Source organism: Pantherophis guttatus, chromosome 3, assembly GCF_059756535.1.
Source record: "Pantherophis guttatus breed Tessera chromosome 3, ASM5975653v1, whole genome shotgun sequence".
NCBI classification, from domain to species: Eukaryota; Metazoa; Chordata; class Lepidosauria; order Squamata; family Colubridae; genus Pantherophis; species Pantherophis guttatus.
In genome coordinates this window covers 73,193,016-73,209,966 of record NC_142065.1, presented here as the reverse complement: position 1 = coordinate 73,209,966, position 16,951 = coordinate 73,193,016, and the positions used below count along the sequence as shown (strand labels likewise).

The window sequence follows — 16,951 nt, the reverse complement described above, 5'->3', positions numbered from 1 at the left end:
AGAAAGTCCACTGGAAGATGTAAGGGTTGAATGGAACATGAGGATTTAAGGGTAAGGATAGTTTTATTAAAGGGTCATTGCTAAAACAACTTCAAGATCATATGTTTTAAAAAAATAACTACTGGACTGTAATACTTTATGCCAGGATCAGCTCTGGAACAGTTTCTTGATCTGAAAGGATTGCATCTTGTATGAGAGATCAGAAACACAGAGTTCAATTAAGGCACATTAAGCTACAGGTAGTTCTCAACTTAAAACCATTCACTTAGTGATTGTTCAATGTTCTGATGTGCTAAGAAGGGACTTACAATTGGTCCTCACATTTAAAACTGTCACAACATCCCCACGGGTCATGTGATTGTGATGTGGGTGTTGGCAACCACCTCACATTTACAATAGTTGCACAGTCCCAGAGTTAACATCATCATCATTTGTGACCTTCCCAGCTGGCTTCCAAGAAGCAAAGCAATGGGGAAGTTGGCAGGGAAAGCTGCAAATTGTGATCGCATAATGTCATGCTTAATGACTTGGCAAAAAAGGTAATAAAATCAGGTATGGCTGTGTAATGCACGTAATAGCACACACCACTGAACAATAAATTTTTGAGTCCCAATTGTGATCATAAGTCGAGGACCAATGTTAAGATATTTAATAGTTAGAAAAGATAGTGGGCCAGAACACACAGTGGTCATTTGATTGGTTGGGGAGTGCTGGCTCCTGCATGAAGTAATCTATGTTATGATTGGTTACTGGGTTTCCTTTTTCTCCGCCTTTTACTTCTATGTGCTTGTTTTCTGTTCTGTGATATCTGGTGATTTGCCTCATGATGTAGTGATGTGCCTGACTGTTTGGTGTATATATAGATGTGAAATTATTTATATAAAAGTACAAGTACGTGTCAGCATCTATGACTTCATTTGGACCCCTGCTGCACAATTCCTTGACGCTACTTATATCCTGAATTCAAAGCAGACAGGCTATTTACCCTATCTGAGCCACAAACATGATGCCAAGCATGCTATTTTGGGAATCTCTTTGCTGCTAGGTAGCAAGCATCCAAATTTTTGCTTTCCAAGATAGTTTTGAGTCTTCACTATTTCTTAAAATTGTTTGAAGTTTTGTGTCAACACAACACAGAACAGCCAAATCTGAGTTTTTTCCCCATCAAACCTTGGCAAACTCAAATTCAACAAAACTCCTGGGTTGTACTGTTTTACTATAGGTTTGAAATAAAATACATTTTCCATTTTGGCCTCATCTCTGGTGTTACCAATTTTCAATATCGTTGAGCTTTAGTGCTTAGGTTTCCTGGCTTATTTCTGATAGCCTTTTTGTTTCTTAATAGCTTCCTTACAGGGGGAAAAATTGTAGAAAAAAATGGCAGCTGTATTTTTCCCCCTAGTATGGAGCTATAGCCAAGACTCTGCCTGTTAAATTTCTTGCAAGCTCTCAAATACAGGGAAGATTTGAATGAAAAAGCTGGCAAGCCTCACTTGAGGAACAGATTGTGTAGATAGTATCCCATCCAAGATAAAAAGGCTCAGAAATTCTCTCACTGATTTAAGTGTGCCTGTGGATAAGTTGAGAAGATGAATCTAACCTACCTCAGCCTTAATAAAACTTCAGCATGAGAAAAAAAGCTATAAAGATTAATAAGCCAGTTTCTCAAAAATTTACCTACCTACAATAAAAGTATTTTTTGGTAAGATATTAAAAATAAAATTCTTAGTAATCAACATACCTTTAGTCATACTTTTAATCTTCCCTAGAGGAGAAGGAACTGACACGTATGACCCATCTGAAATTTTAAAAAAGAAAATAAACCTTACAAGTCTTTACAAAACGTATAATATTTTGAATAATTTTCTTTTAACAAATTAAATCCTACTCATTATTTACTCATGCTTTGAAAAGAAATGGTGATGTCAGTCAAAAAAATGGAAAGATATATGCAACCCAAAGATTTAGAATGTTCTACTAAAACAACTTTTAGTGCTATGTTCATGCCAAAGGGCTGCTTTTAGCCATTTTACACAACAAACACCAGGTATGGTACTGAAAAAAAATTGATAGTACTCTTTAAGTTTTTATTAATTTTAATAAAAAGTAGATGATCCCAAGAAATAATCATGTATAGTTTGAAGAAGAAAGGCATTCCAATCTATTTGCTTGAATTATTTGATGTATTGCACCAGGGAAAAGAAATCTTCTAGACAGCATCAATAGGAGAAAAGTATTATATGCCTTGAACAGCTCCCTCACTCTGAGTACTGCAAAAGAAATCTCTGAGAGATTTCAAGATTACAATCACTTTCAAATGTGAGGAAAAACAGTAATTTTTCTGGATGGTATTTCATTAATTGGTTTATAAGAAAGGGCCTGACATTCCTAGACACAACAGAGCACCTATTTTTAAAGTAGGATTTTATAAACCACACTTATTGCTTATAATCATTACTTACAAGACAGATTTACCTATCTATCTAATGGATTCAGAGACTGTCGAGGACATTCACTGGCTAATTTTCCCTATACTACACTTGGCTCTATTAAAATCAAATTTAAAACGAACCACTGATTAATTCAGAATTAAGACTGAATTCAGTATGGTTCCTGCATTAGCTATTTTCTTAGTAAAGTTTATAATTTGAGCTTGGTATAATGGAAATTAATTTGCTTTTGATTTCCTTGTTGATATTTTGTGCTGAAGTTATAAAGCCTTTCATACAGCTTAAACCAGTAAATTTCTTCATATCATGTATGTAGAAATCTGCTTGGTCAGAAATAATTTTTTTTTAAAAAAAATCAGAAAATAGATATTTGAAACCAAAGAAAAATGTTTACATCTGAATTCTAATCACTCTTATGCTGTTTGTGATTGGAAACAAGAATGCCAGTGCTGGAAACATGAAAGAGAAAATATAGTTGGACTGCATGGCTTGAGAATTAAAAATGAATCAAGCAATTGACTAATCAATTTCAGCTTCTCCAATGTCCCTTTAAAGCTAACATTATCTTCAAACAACCAAAATGACGGCTTTATATATGGACATCACTACATGGAGTGTATAGAAATCACATTGGCTATATTAGTACTAAAAGGATCTGGAGGAGTTCAATTATAACATCAAAGACCTGGGCAGGTGTTGACTGTGGAACAGACCATGAACTGCTCATGTGCAATCCCCAAATTAAGCTAAAGAAGATAAAGACAGCCAGTCAAGTTCCACAATATGATCTTGAACATATATCCATCCATTTCAAGGAGAACATTAGGAATCTCTTTGAAGTTCTAAACTTTATTGATAGAGAAACAAAGAAACTGAATTTAAACAGGTTGTTAAGAATGAAAGTGAAAAGAGATTGCCAAAAATGAAGAAAGACAAGAAAGCAAACTGGAATGTCAGAACAAACAGCAAAAATTGCCACTAAAGTAAAAAAAAAAATCTCAGAAAAGAAAAGAACTTAACAGTTTCAGAGAACTGTTAGAAGAGACAAACAGCGGCATTACAACATGTCTGTAAAGACACTAAAGGTGGAAACAGAGGTGGCAAAACTTTCAAAGGATCTCTAAACAGAGAAGAAAGTTCCAACTTCTAGTTGATATGCTGAAGGATAACAATGGGCAGATAGTAACAAATTCAAAGGGGGTCAAAGGAATATGTCAATTTGAAACACTATATAGTACAGATGTCAACATCCAGGATACCTTAGAAGATATTCCTTACCTACAAATACCTTTACTACTAGGAGATGAAGTTAAATCTGTTGCAATATTTTCAGGATCAGACTCAATAATAATAATAAGAGTTAGAGGTTTAAATATATTTCTCTTTAATTATAATAGGCATTCTATATTCACTGAATATTCACAGATAGAAGCAAAGAAAATGGTGAAGGTGGCTCCTTATATATACAAAGGGTGGAGCCAAGAGTGGGAGTGGTGAATTATGAATACATTAAGAGTCAAAGAATAAGTTAACCCCTGATATCCCATATATACATTATTTACACATTAGGGAATAAGGCATTTACATCTGACAAATCCCCCTCTAAATGCCGGTTCGCTATACAACACCAATTACATTCAGATTCAGGACAATATAAGACATACAATTTGGAAGTTAAGTATTTGTGCTGTTTAGAAGGTAAAGGCTTCGTCAATATGTCAGCTAATTGTTCAGAGGTATCACAATGCACTGCTTTGATAAATCCATCTTGAGACAATTGTCTCACATGCTTAAATTTTATATCTATATGCCTGGATCTTTGTCCAATGGCATCGGATCTAGATATTTCAATGGCTGCTTTATTGTCTTCATGCATAACAAAAGGCAAAGCAGGTTTGTTCCAAACATCTGAAATTAAATCATTAAACCATACAAGGTTATTTGCAGCTTTGGATAAACAAACATATTCCGCTTCTGTGGTTGAAGTGGCTACCAGTTCTTGTTTACCAGTGTACCAGTAAACTGGACAGTCATTTAACAGAAAAATATAACCAGAAGTACTTTTTCTGCATGATATATCTCCAGCCCAATCCGCATCTGCGTAACATGTAAGTTTTGGTTCTTTATTATCACTAGGTTCTAATACTAGGCAAAAGTCTAATGTACTTTTCAGATATCTTAAAATTCTTTTGACAGCTTCCCAGTGATACACTGTTGGTTTGCTAACGTGCCTTGATAATAAATTGAGTGGTAATGCAATATCTGGCCTAGTCCAATTAGATATATAAAGAAGTGAACCTATGACTGATCTATAAAATGTATTATCCTTGAATTCAGGGGAAGATTCATCAGTATTTCTAAGGAAATCAGTTTGCATAGGAGTGTCACAGGGTTTGGCATTGTTTAAATTGTATTTGTTTAGAAGTTCAATAATCTTATCTTTCTGAGTAAGTTTGAATCCCCTTCTAGTTTTGTTAATTTGTACACCAAGATATTTGTTTACTTTACCTAGAGATTTCAACGAGAAATGTTCATTTAGCTTGTTTACAAAGATTTCTCTTCTCTCTTTGTGTTTTCCTATATATAAAATATCATCTACATAAATCAATACAAATTCAATGTAATCATCACTCTTTTTGACAAAGAAACAGTTATCAGCAGTGGTAGCGTTGAAATCCATGGTCTTAAGTACTTTTACCAAGCAATCGTACCATCTTTTGCCAGATTGCTTTAATCCGTATAAACTCTTGTTCAATAGCCAAATTTCATTTTTATTAGTGTACTGACTGTGAGGTGCTCTTACATATATTTCCTTATCTAGTTTTGCGTGTAGATACGCAGTCTGTATGTCATATTGAAATACATCAAGATTGAGTGCGGATGCTACTACTAGAGCTGTTTTAACACTCTCTGTTCTTACTGTGGGGGAGTACGTGTCAGTATAGTCCTCCGGATATTTTTGTGCATAACCTTGTGCAACCAATCTAGCTTTGTATAGGGTATTGCCTCCTTCTAGGTTCTTAATTTTATAAATCCACCTGGTACCAATAATTGTTTTATCTTTAGGTGCAATCGCAGGTGTGAATACATTTAATCCTTGCAAACTTTCCATCTCTTTTTTCATAGCTAGTTCCCATTTTTCCTTTTCTTCACGAGGGAGTTTTAATACTTCCTCATATGTATTAGGTGTTATTTGTTCACCATCCATATGCATTATGTAATCTCTGTATTTATTTGGTATTTGATTTCTGTTGTTCCTAATAGCTCTTTCAGGTTTGCTATGGTAGTCATGCAAATATCTTGCTTCCTTTTTTGTTAATGTGTCTGTCTTTATTTTGTGTTGACTATTTGTCCATGTTTTGTTTTTGTTTTTATTTTTGTTGATATTTTGATTTTCTATTGTCCCTTCCTCACGAGATTTTGTATCTTTGCATTTATTTGGAAATATTTCATTAAGATGTAATTTAGACCAGTTGGCCTGTTCATGGAACACAGCTGTTCTGGAAACTATAAATTTGTTATTATTATCAATGAATCTGTACCCTTTGGTGCCAGTTTCATATCCCATAAATCTTAGTCTTCTGGATACGTTTTCTCCCTTTCTTCTCAACTGTTTAGGTATGTGTACGTCTGCAGTGACCCCAAATATGTGCATGTGTGCTAATTTTGGTTTCCTATTATACATCACCTCATATGGTGTCTTATTCACAATACTGGACCAGGTTCTATTTTGAGTGTAATTTGAATAATGTAAGGCTTCTGACCAAAATTGTTTGCCTAAACCAGCATCCTCTAATGTGCACCTAATCATGGTTTGTAATGTGGAATTCTTTCTCTCTACAATCCCGTTCTGGAACGCAGAAAATGGACTAGACGTGTAATGTAACATTCCTCTATCCTTTAACCATTGGGAGAATTCTTTAGACATGAATTCACATCCCCTATCTGTCATAATTTGTTTTATTCTGATATTATGTTGTGTTTCTATGCGTTTGTAAAATTCCTTAAATTTTTGAAAGGTTTCATCCTTGTGTTTTAATGTGTAAACAAAACCATAGCGACTGTAATCGTCTACTATTGTTAGGAAGTAACGTTTTCTATAAGTGATTGATGGAGTTAATGGGCCAACTAAGTCCATGTGTACTAGGTCAAAAATTTTGTTAGTTGATCTGGTGGATTTTTTTGGCCTGGGACTAGTTTTTAGTTTAGTAGATTTACATACTGAGCATTCCAAATAATTTTCACAATTTTTTATTTTGACACCTTCTGCGTGTTCAGTCATTTTTTGTACTACAGGAAAACTTGCATGTCCTAACTTCCTATGTAAGATATGAGCACACTCGTCATGAATTGGTTTACCTATTTTTGGTTTCTTCTCATTGTGTGTATCTGTGTGATCATGAGATATTTTACATTCATCATTGTCACTGTTACTAATATTTTCATCATCTGCCTCAATACAATCTTCCATATTTGAATCAATGTTATGTAACCATCTTTCTTTTGTTATCAGATAGGGTAGGCCTCCTTTAATCATCACAGTGCCTACATTTGTTTTATTCTTCTCTAAAGTTGCTTTTCCCTTTGAGAAAACTATATTGATGTCAGAATCTCTGCTTAGTTTTATGGCACTTAGTATGTTATGAGGTATTTCTGGTATTAACAATACCCCCTCTATTTTTCCTAGACCAGGCAAGGTCACATTCCCTCTGCCTAATACTTGAACTTTTTCTTGATTAGCTACCTTTATTACAAACTTATCTTCTGTAAATGAAGACAATATATTTTTGTTATTAGTGGTGTGATTAGTTGCCCCAGAATCAATAAGCCAATTATTGTTCTCATTTTGTTGCGTTTTAGTGCTGTCTTGTTTATTTAGTCCATTCAGTGAACCAGATTTTCTCTCTTTTGAATTTTCTCTGCCCCCTCTACTTTCTCTGTAATTTGGTGGGCTTCTATATTTATGTCTATCTGTGGAAGACTGTCTATAATTGTATTTATTCCTATATTCTGACCTATGTCTTTCCTTTGAAATTTTGGGACAATCTCTTCTATTGTGTTCCCTGGACCCACAATTGTGGCATTTAAAAGTTTCATTATATTTTTCTTGGAAAGCTACCTTCCTAAAAGATTTGTGTTCTGTGTGATTGCTATAACGATTTTTTCTTGAATTGTCTTCTGCTATCAATTTGTTAGACAGACTTTCTATTGATAAATATCCTAGATTGATGGTGTCTAAGTGTGACATAAAACTATCCCATGATGAATCAAGTGAGTTGATAATAACACTTTTCATTGTTTGATCTGAAATCACTTCCCCCCTCAAATGCAGTTCAGCTCTTATTTTGTTTAAGGATATTAAATGCTCACTTATGGAAACCCCTGGTTTTACTCTGGAAGAAAAGAAGTCCTTAGACATTCTTGTGGTGGTAGCTACACTATTGCTGTGAAACAAATTAAACATGCATTGAATTATTTCTGAAACAGTTAGATTTGGTTTGATGCTATGATACATTGCAGGAGACACGCTAGATATTATTAAGAAAAATGCCTTATGGTGTAAACAATCTATTTTTAAAGTCCAAGGTCTTCTTGGGGGACTAGTGATAAAAAATAGTAAATTTTCTTTCATAAAGACAACCTGGAGCTGTTGATACCATTCTTGCAAATTAATGCCATCAACCCTAAGTTTTGGGAAGTCACTGGGTAAGTTTCCCACATTATTTTGTCCATTACTTACAACCTGAGGTAGTCCGTGGTCTCGCAAGTGTAGGAAATTGCAAAACGGCATGGGGATGCTCGCAACGAGTCTGCGCGGTTCTCTGGCCAGTTCAAGTCTTTCCGGACCGTCTACGTAGTTTCGCACATGCGCGTTGTTCATTTCTTCTTTGGCGTCGTCGTGGAAGGTTCTCTCCATTGTAGCTCGCTCGCTCCGCTCCTCTTCAGACGAGTCGGTCTCTGGCTCGGTCTTAGGAGTTCTGATGGCGGCGACTGTTCTTCTCTTTCTTTTGGGTGCGTTGGCACTTGCTTCGGTTTGCGGTGTAGGGCAGAATCGACATGGCTCTCTGGGCTCGGGCGTCGTCGCTCTCGAAGTCAGGATGGGAGCGTGCATGTCTTGAAGTATCGGCTTGTTCGCTTGCTTCTTCGTTGGCGCTTTGGAAATTTTTAATTTTGGCCCAAATGCAGCAAAAAGCGTCTTCATTGCTGACTTTACTTGGGATTTCGTTAAGTCGTCTTCATTTTCTGATTCTGGCTCTTCCGAAGAGTTTGAATCCTCCTTTTCACTTTCGTTGTCTGATAACGTTTTTCGCGCCAGAAATTTTGAACTGAGCATTTTGATTGGCTCTGCTTCGCTCACTTTGGAGGCTTGTTGAAACCAGGATGGCTGCCATTCAAAATTTCGCGCGGGATCACATTTTTTCTTTTTCATAACGACTTTCTCTGTAGTCATATCACTCACAGTTTTTTGGTCTTTGGGTTTCTCTTTAGCGATGTTTTTCTCTCTCGCTGCTCCGCTGTTCTTCAGCATTTCTTGGAGGTTCGCGATGAGGCTTTCATCATTCTTCTGGCTTTTTAATAACTTCAATATCTCTGACCTGAGTTCGTTATTTTCTATATCGATTTCCTCCTGGCCATCATTTTCATTTATTAATTCTTCTTCTTCAGTGGTGTATTCTTCGGATTCTCTCGAAATCGCGTTTGTGGATTCGTTGATTATTTCTTGTTCAGTTTCTATTTCTTTGCTGTAGGCCCTGGTGTTGGGCCTATCTTTCTTAGACATTTTTAGGTATTTATTGAGTCAATTAACCATCCTCTGCTACCAGCTTGTTGCAATATTTTCAGGATCAGACTCAATAATAATAATAAGAGTTAGAGGTTTAAATATATTTCTCTTTAATTATAATAGGCATTCTATATTCACTGAATATTCACAGATAGAAGCAAAGAAAATGGTGAAGGTGGCTCCTTATATATACAAAGGGTGGAGCCAAGAGTGGGAGTGGTGAATTATGAATACATTAAGAGTCAAAGAATAAGTTAACCCCTGATATCCCATATATACATTATTTACACATTAGGGAATAAGGCATTTACATCTGACAAAATCAGTACTCCTGTCATTACCAAGTTGGAAGGCTGGCAGGAATTGATGGAACACTCACTGAAATATTACATGCCACAGAAGAAGAATCAATCAAATTTCTAACCAGGCAAAGCTGTTCTCCAAATCTGGAGAACAACACAATAGCCGACTGATTGGAACAATATTAGAATTCTACATTGTAATAATAATAATAAAAAATTAATAGAGCATGCAAACTATTGTGCAATATCCTTAACTTAACGTATTAGCAAAATAATGGATGGAAAAAGAGATGCCAGATGTTTAAGATGGCTTTACAAAAAGCTGAGAAATACAAGCCACCATTGCTGATGTTGTTTGTCTAAATGAGGAAGTCAAAGAATACAACAAAGAAATCAATTATAGAAAAACCTTTGATTGTGTCAATCATGTCAAGCTCGGGAAAAATGGGAAGCCCAGAACATCTGATTGTCCTCATAGTAAATTTATATAGAGGTCAGGAAACTACAGTATAGACAGAATGTGGTGAAAGAGATTAGTTCTATGTTGGCAAATGTGGGCTACAAGACTGCATATTCCCCTGCCCCTTCTCTACTCAATCTACAGTATATGCTAAATATGCTGCATATTAAGGGAAGATGGATTGGGAAAATATGATCTTTTTTAAAATTGGAGGGAGAAACTTCAATAACCTGCACTATGCTGATGACTCTACCCTTACAGCTGAAAATGCAAAGGATCCGAAAGCTCTAGTATGAAAAGTCAGACCATGGTGAAAAAATGGGTCTAAAATTAAATATAAAGAATATCAAATGAATGACAACAGGAGTACAACCAGTCTTAGAATTCACAATTAAGCTATCAAAGTGTTGGATAGCTTCCGCCTTTTGTGATGTATCTATACCTACAAAGATAAAAATTGTGCAGACCACTGTATTCCATTGAACACTACGAAATAATTTACAAAATTAAAGAAGCAGGATAGGACATGAAGAATATTTCTATTCTTTGAATGTTGGTGTTGGAAAGGCTCCCGAGAATGGACATCCAGGAAACAACCCAATGGATCATTGAACAAATCAACCCAGAGTTCTCACTTCAGGCACAAATAACCAGGCTCAAATTATTCTGGATTGGACATATTATGCAAAGATCCAGCCCTCTAGGAAAGGCTCTAATGCTGGGAAAGATACAAGGAAAGAGAAAAAGAATATGACCAGATGCCAAGTGAATTCAGTTACAGTGGCAAACAGTTGGAAGACTTCAAAAAACAAGATACAGATAGATCATTATGGAGGAAGTCTATCTATACAGTCACTAGGAGTCAAAGTTGATGAGGGCATATAATTAATCAATAAATCATATCATTCTTGTTTATGATATATTTATCATTGGTTGCTGCAAAACAAACTTCAAAGAACAGGCTGAAGCCAGCAGTCATTACATGCAATATCCTTCAATTTTTTTGACAAGCATAACAGAAAAAAAATCAGTCACAAAATGGATTCTCTCTTTTCCCCTAAACTTGCATGTAATGTGTTGTTGTTAGTTGTGAAGTCATGTCCAACCCATCATGACCCCATGGAAAACATTCCTCCAGGCCTTCCTGTCCTCTACCATCCTCTGGAGTCCATTTAAGTTCATGCCTACTGCTTCAGTGACTCCATCCAGCCACCCCGTTCTCTGCCGTCCCCTTCTTCTTTTGCCCTCAATCTTTCCCAGCATTAGGCTCTTCTCCAGTGAGTCGTTCCTTCTCATTAGGTGGCCAAAGTATTTGGAATGGCAAAATTGTTTTCTTACAGTTAACCTTGATTCAATGTTACTCACATTTATTGCCTGTTTTATATAGACTGTGAGATATAATGTCAATGGGACATTGTCAGACCTACTAGATCAGGGGTGTCAAATTTATGGCATCATGTTATCGTCATGTGACGTATCATGACTTTTTTCCCCTTCCCTAAACCGGGGGTGGGAGTGGCCAGCATATGATGCATCCAACTCACAGGCCATGAGTTTGATATCCCTGTACTAAATCAATAATTAACTCCTGCTACATATAATTGATAGTTTACATACAATTACTATAAGGGCATAATGCAATCAGAGCCTTCTCATCTTCCTTTGCTTATTGAAAGAGTGCATAGACCCCTAAGTACCTATAATTGCTCATTTTCTGTGTAGTCCTTGTAGGAGGGAAGCCAAATCTTACATAGTATATCTGACTCTGATTTTTGTTTTACATTCTTTATAGTGTCCATTTTCTTAGCTCTTCCGAGGATTTCCTTACCTTATGAACTATTGGCAATCCTGTTTTTATTCACTTAGGCTCTCATTTCCTGAGCTTCTCTTATCTTCTCAGCCTACAGCCATCTGTAAAGCTTCTGAATTTCCTCTCCTTCCTTGCTACAATCTTAAATTTCTCTAGCCTTTCCTTTCTTTCTCAATGTCTTGCTTGTTCTCCAGGTGTATTAAAATAGTCTCCTGCTAAGGGCCTGATCTCATCCTTCTCTCCTACCTTATTATTCCATCTGGCCCCTAAGAAACTGATTAGGTTCTGCTGTCAGCAATGATGTCTACTTATTCTATTAACTCTTGCTGCACTATTTTGAGGCTGTTCACGTTGACTAGCCCTGCAGCTATCTAGTTGTTTGGAACAAAGCAGCTATTAAGGTTATTTTTAGCCATGCAAAGTGAATAGTTTAGCAACACCACACCTCCTCCAGGTAGAGAGTATTCATTACAAGGGGATTCATCCTGGGGTCTTTTGTAATGTTTCAAAAGGGTGACAATAGCATCATGTCCTGAAAAATAGCAATCACCATTAGAAGCAAACAAGAACAGAAGTACCACATTGCCAACAAAGAATCTGAGAATGCAGTTCAAAAGTACATTATGAAATGTCGAACAGTATTGTTGTTGAATAAAATGTTATCTTAGAATTTAAAGGCACCATAAAACATCTTGTATTCTTGGATACATTACACATACCAAGGCAATAATAAAATCCATTCATAGTTACCTACAACAGTTCATTTAGTGACCTATGAGTGTTTTTCACACTTACGACCATTGCAGCATCCCCATGAACACGTTACGTGATCAAAATTCAGACACTTGGCAACTGATTTATATTTATGATGGTTGCAGTATTCCTGGATCATGTTTTGCAATCTTCTGAGAAGCAAAGTCAATGGGGAAGCCAGATTCACTTAACAACTATGTTACCAACTTAACAACTGCAGTGTTTCACTTAACAACTGTGGCAAGAAAGGTCATAAAATGGGGCAAAACTCACTTAACAGCTTAACAACTCTCACTTAGCAACAGAAATATTGGGCTCAATTGTGGTCGTAAGTAAAGGATTACCTGTAACTCTGAGAGAAAACATATACACATACACAAACACATTTCTGCCCCCATTCAAAACCAGCTTTCATCTCTTCTCACATTGTAAGGCGTTATATTCTTTTAGGATGTCTTCTTTATGAGAATTTTTGTTTAAAAAAGTAATGTTTTCTTTTTTCAAAAAAACGGAATATTTTGAATGTTTTAAATATTGTAATTTTGTTTAACCTGACTGAATGTTGCTCAGAGAATATGTAAATGTGATAAACCAGTCAAGTGATAAAGAACTGGCAGTTCATAAAAAAAAGAGGTTATTTCTAATGTACCGGTATATTTATAAAGCTAAATAATTCTGGGGTAAAAAGCATTTATAAGCAACTTGGAATTCAGTCTGAATGACATGAGATTACAATCTCAAATTTATAACCCATAAAAATGTCACACTCAAGAATGGTTGTTGATGACTTCAGAGTGAATAGAAGCTTATGTGAATTTGGGCACATTTTCATGTCAAAATATATTTTGGCTCAGCGATGGATAAGCATGAAGGAAATAGCTTCCAGACCTCAACAATTTTCTAGATGAGTTTGGAGGAAAAAGAGAAGTAGAAATGAAGTGTTATCAGACCAGACCTGCAAAATGTGTAATATGCAGCTTTTTTGCAGGATTTCTGCAGGAAATCAAGGATAGCTCTCTATCTTTAAAAGAGGCATTTGCTTCTGCCCTTTGTAGTAGAACCAAAGTTTCTTTCTGCATAAAATCAATAGTAGTCCTTGACTTCATAATGAACTTCATGGATAACTGTATTGTAATGCTGTTTGTGAACCCTTGTTCAGTTATAATAGTGTGGGCGGGGGGGGGGGTTGTGGAGACTTTTAAAAAGTCTTGTCTATTTTTTACAGATAGATATTGCCTTTTCTGGACTCAGGCATACAATTATGGATTTTTGGATTTTTATTTTATAGGTGTTGAGAAAGGTCAAGATGGAATTGGCGTGGAATTCAAACTTTGGCTACTGGGTTAGCATTTCTGAGAGCATAAATCCAATACTTGGTCTTCTGCATTCTCTTAGTGTCAGAAGCATATGGGCAGCCATTTTCAAAAGTTTCCTATGTTGTTCTGCTTTTCTGATTTGTAACACCTTCTTTTTAATGCACAAAGAAGAATACCCAAAGAATACTACCTTTTTCATAGGCCCACATCAAACAGGTTTGTTCATCTTTTTCACCGCTGGACCTGCTTGAGTCAGAGGCTACTAGATTCATATCAGCTCCATTGTCCAGCAAAAATTGGACAAGGCGGATATGGCCATGATAGCAAGCAGAATGTAACCCTGGAAGAGGAGGAAGAGGAGGAGGAGGAAAAAGCATTGTTATAAGAAAGATTTTCATAACAATATAAAGGATTACAGAATAATAAAATGGGTTTAAAGGATATAAGAAAGAGTAGACTTGTTTTAGTTGAGCTTGATTTCAGATGATTACATAGATAGGACTGTTCTCCTGGAGAAGATTGATTTAAGCCTGGATTAGACTTCAGCATCACTGCATGTCAGGGAATGTATGTCGTTCAGAGACAGTTGCATAGCTGTTGCATTTATTGCATTCATCGTTCTGTGAATGTTAATTTTCTGCCCTAATTATTGGCTGGTCTATCACAGAATCGTTCTTCCAATTATTGTTTTGGATCATATACATTTTCTTTCCTTACTTCTTGCACAGACACAACACAAACTGATCCTTAGTAATTTACCTGTATGTCCATCTCTACCCTGGTGATTGAGACTCATTACATTCTGATCAAGAAGAAACTTCACCAGTTCTATGTTCTTGCCATAGGTACACGCACTGAATGAATTAGAAGAATTTTTGAAAACAAAATCAAATAAGTTATTGACAATTTTTAGTCAATAATGTATAAGAAACACAAATACCTAAGATTAGAAAAATCTTCTGTCTGTCTGTCTTTCTGTCTGTCTGTCTGCCTATCTATCTATCTATCTATCTATCTATCTATCTATCTATCTATCTATACACACACATCTTCCTATATGATGGTTCACAAAATGTATATTAAAGAAACAAATCTTTACTCCCAAATGCTTTTGTTGAGCCATATATAGATAAAAAAATTGACTGAAGGAAGCAATTCTTTGAAGAAAGAACTAACTTCCTATTTTTGCATTGTTTTACCCATAGATTTCTATTGCATTTCATCACAGTAAATTCTAAGAAAGGTAATCATGTAAAGTTTTTTAAAAATACAAATATTTTCAGAGATTCTGCATATATTGTTGATGCAATTCTAATATTGTTAAGTCTGTTGCTTTTCATTTTCTTTGCACAAATTACTTCTGGTTTTTATCTTTAAGTTCTGGGTGTTATATTTGTGTTATTTCATAGTTTTATAGCTTTGGCCACCTAGAATTTTTCCTCACTAATGATACTTGGTACAAATATAAGACTCATCAGATGTGTTTTATAGCAGATGTACTTTGCTGCATGGAAAACAGTAAATAAAACTGCAAAAAGGAAAGTTTGGGAATGAGAACCGGTGAGTATCCCAGGAAAAGGAGATAAAATTGGGCTTACCAATCCTTTTCAGTAACATTTTGAGTAACCAATCAAATATCTGACAGACAGAATGACTCAGTCATTTTTTTGACTTGGAAAAAAGAGGGGACAAAATCAAACATAAAACAGAATACCTATGAAAGGCAGTTTCACTAAATATATTTTCCTTAGTGAGACTTTCTGTTCCTGAAAGTTGGATTAACTCCTTTACAACTTCAAATTTTCCATTGTAGCAAGCCCTAGAGAGAGAGAAAATGACCAAGACACTGTTTTTAGTAAAGAAAAGTGGAAATTAGTGCACACTAAGGAGAAAAAAAAAAGGCCTGGATTTCTTGTTACTTACAAGTGTAGTGGCGTATCGCCATAAATGTTAACCACATGGGATTGGACTTCAAAATTACTTTGGAGCAAGAACCTGACAATATCCTGATGTCCAAATCGAGAGCAGAAGTGGAGAGGAACATGGTCTTCATTGTCTTGAGCATTCACTACCATTCAATCAAAGGAGGAAGAAAAAATCAGTAGCTATAATTAAAGCTTTATCATGAATCATAGATGTGATGTATAGATTATGAAATTTCATTGGAAAGGGACAGAATCTGACAAACTCAAGTGGTCTTCTATGCAACTTGATCCCATAAGGCAGAAATACACATCCTCATATATTTTCATTCAATCCAGAGGAAAACTTGCCCAAAGATCAGAAATAAAGGAACACAACTTTTAATACTGTCTGAGAACAGTGAACTAAGCATAAGGTACAAACGAAAGCACATGCATACATGACCAAATTAAAATCATGAGCAATCTGTGCATGTAATTGAAGGAGTTCTAAATCAAGGCAGTTGATTTAGAACAGTTAAGCAAAACTAATTTATCTGAGAGAGAATGTCCTCTTTGGGTAGAAAGCAGGGGTGAAATCCAGCAGGTTCTGACAGGTTCTGGAGAACTGGTAGCGGAAATTTTAAGTAGTTCCGAGAACCAGCAAATACCACCTCTGGCTGGCCCCAGAGTGGAGTGAGAATGGAGATTTTGCAGTATCCTTCCTCTGGAGTGGGGTGGGAATGGAGATTTTGCAGTATCCTTCCCCTGGAGTGGGGTGGGAATGGAGATTTTGCAGTATCTTTCCCCTGCCATGCCCACCAAGCCACACCACACCACGCCCACCAAGCCATGCTCACAGAACCTGTAGTAAAAAAATTTGGATTTCACCACTGGTAGAAAGGAAATATTATCTGACCCAAAACCATGATAGGAAGTCCTAGCTGCAGAAAAAAGAGGGAAATCTTCAACCCAACTGAGCTGCAACTGAGGAACCACATAGAAACCTAAAGCTGTCCTTCAAAGATTCATCCATCTGAACATTAATTTAGTGAACTGGGAGCTTCAGGAGACTGCACCTCTCTTTCTATTTTTCCATTTTCTTTTCCATTAGTAGGTACAGTTTATTCTCACTTAGTGTCCATAATGATACTTCATAAGATGCAAAGTGCTCC

The 16,951-nt window shown here is 36.0% G+C and overlaps 1 protein-coding gene across 2 annotated transcripts in view; it reads right to left on the bottom strand.

Annotated features, from left to right (window-relative positions):
• The window catches only part of LOC117677329 (serine/threonine-protein kinase TNNI3K), a 238,156-nt gene that overhangs the window by 141,515 nt on the left and 79,690 nt on the right, over positions 1-16,951 (bottom strand). For both annotated transcript variants that reach the window (XM_087889820.1, XM_060689981.2), the window contains 6 exons: positions 15,799-15,943; positions 15,590-15,694; positions 14,635-14,729; positions 14,066-14,215; positions 12,252-12,338; positions 1,742-1,798 (listed from right to left, as the gene is read on the bottom strand). In XM_087889820.1, coding sequence (XP_087745946.1) covers positions 1,742-1,798; positions 12,252-12,338; positions 14,066-14,215; positions 14,635-14,729; positions 15,590-15,694; positions 15,799-15,943 — 639 coding nt within the window. The remainder of the gene's footprint in view (positions 1-1,741; positions 1,799-12,251; positions 12,339-14,065; positions 14,216-14,634; positions 14,730-15,589; positions 15,695-15,798; positions 15,944-16,951) is intronic.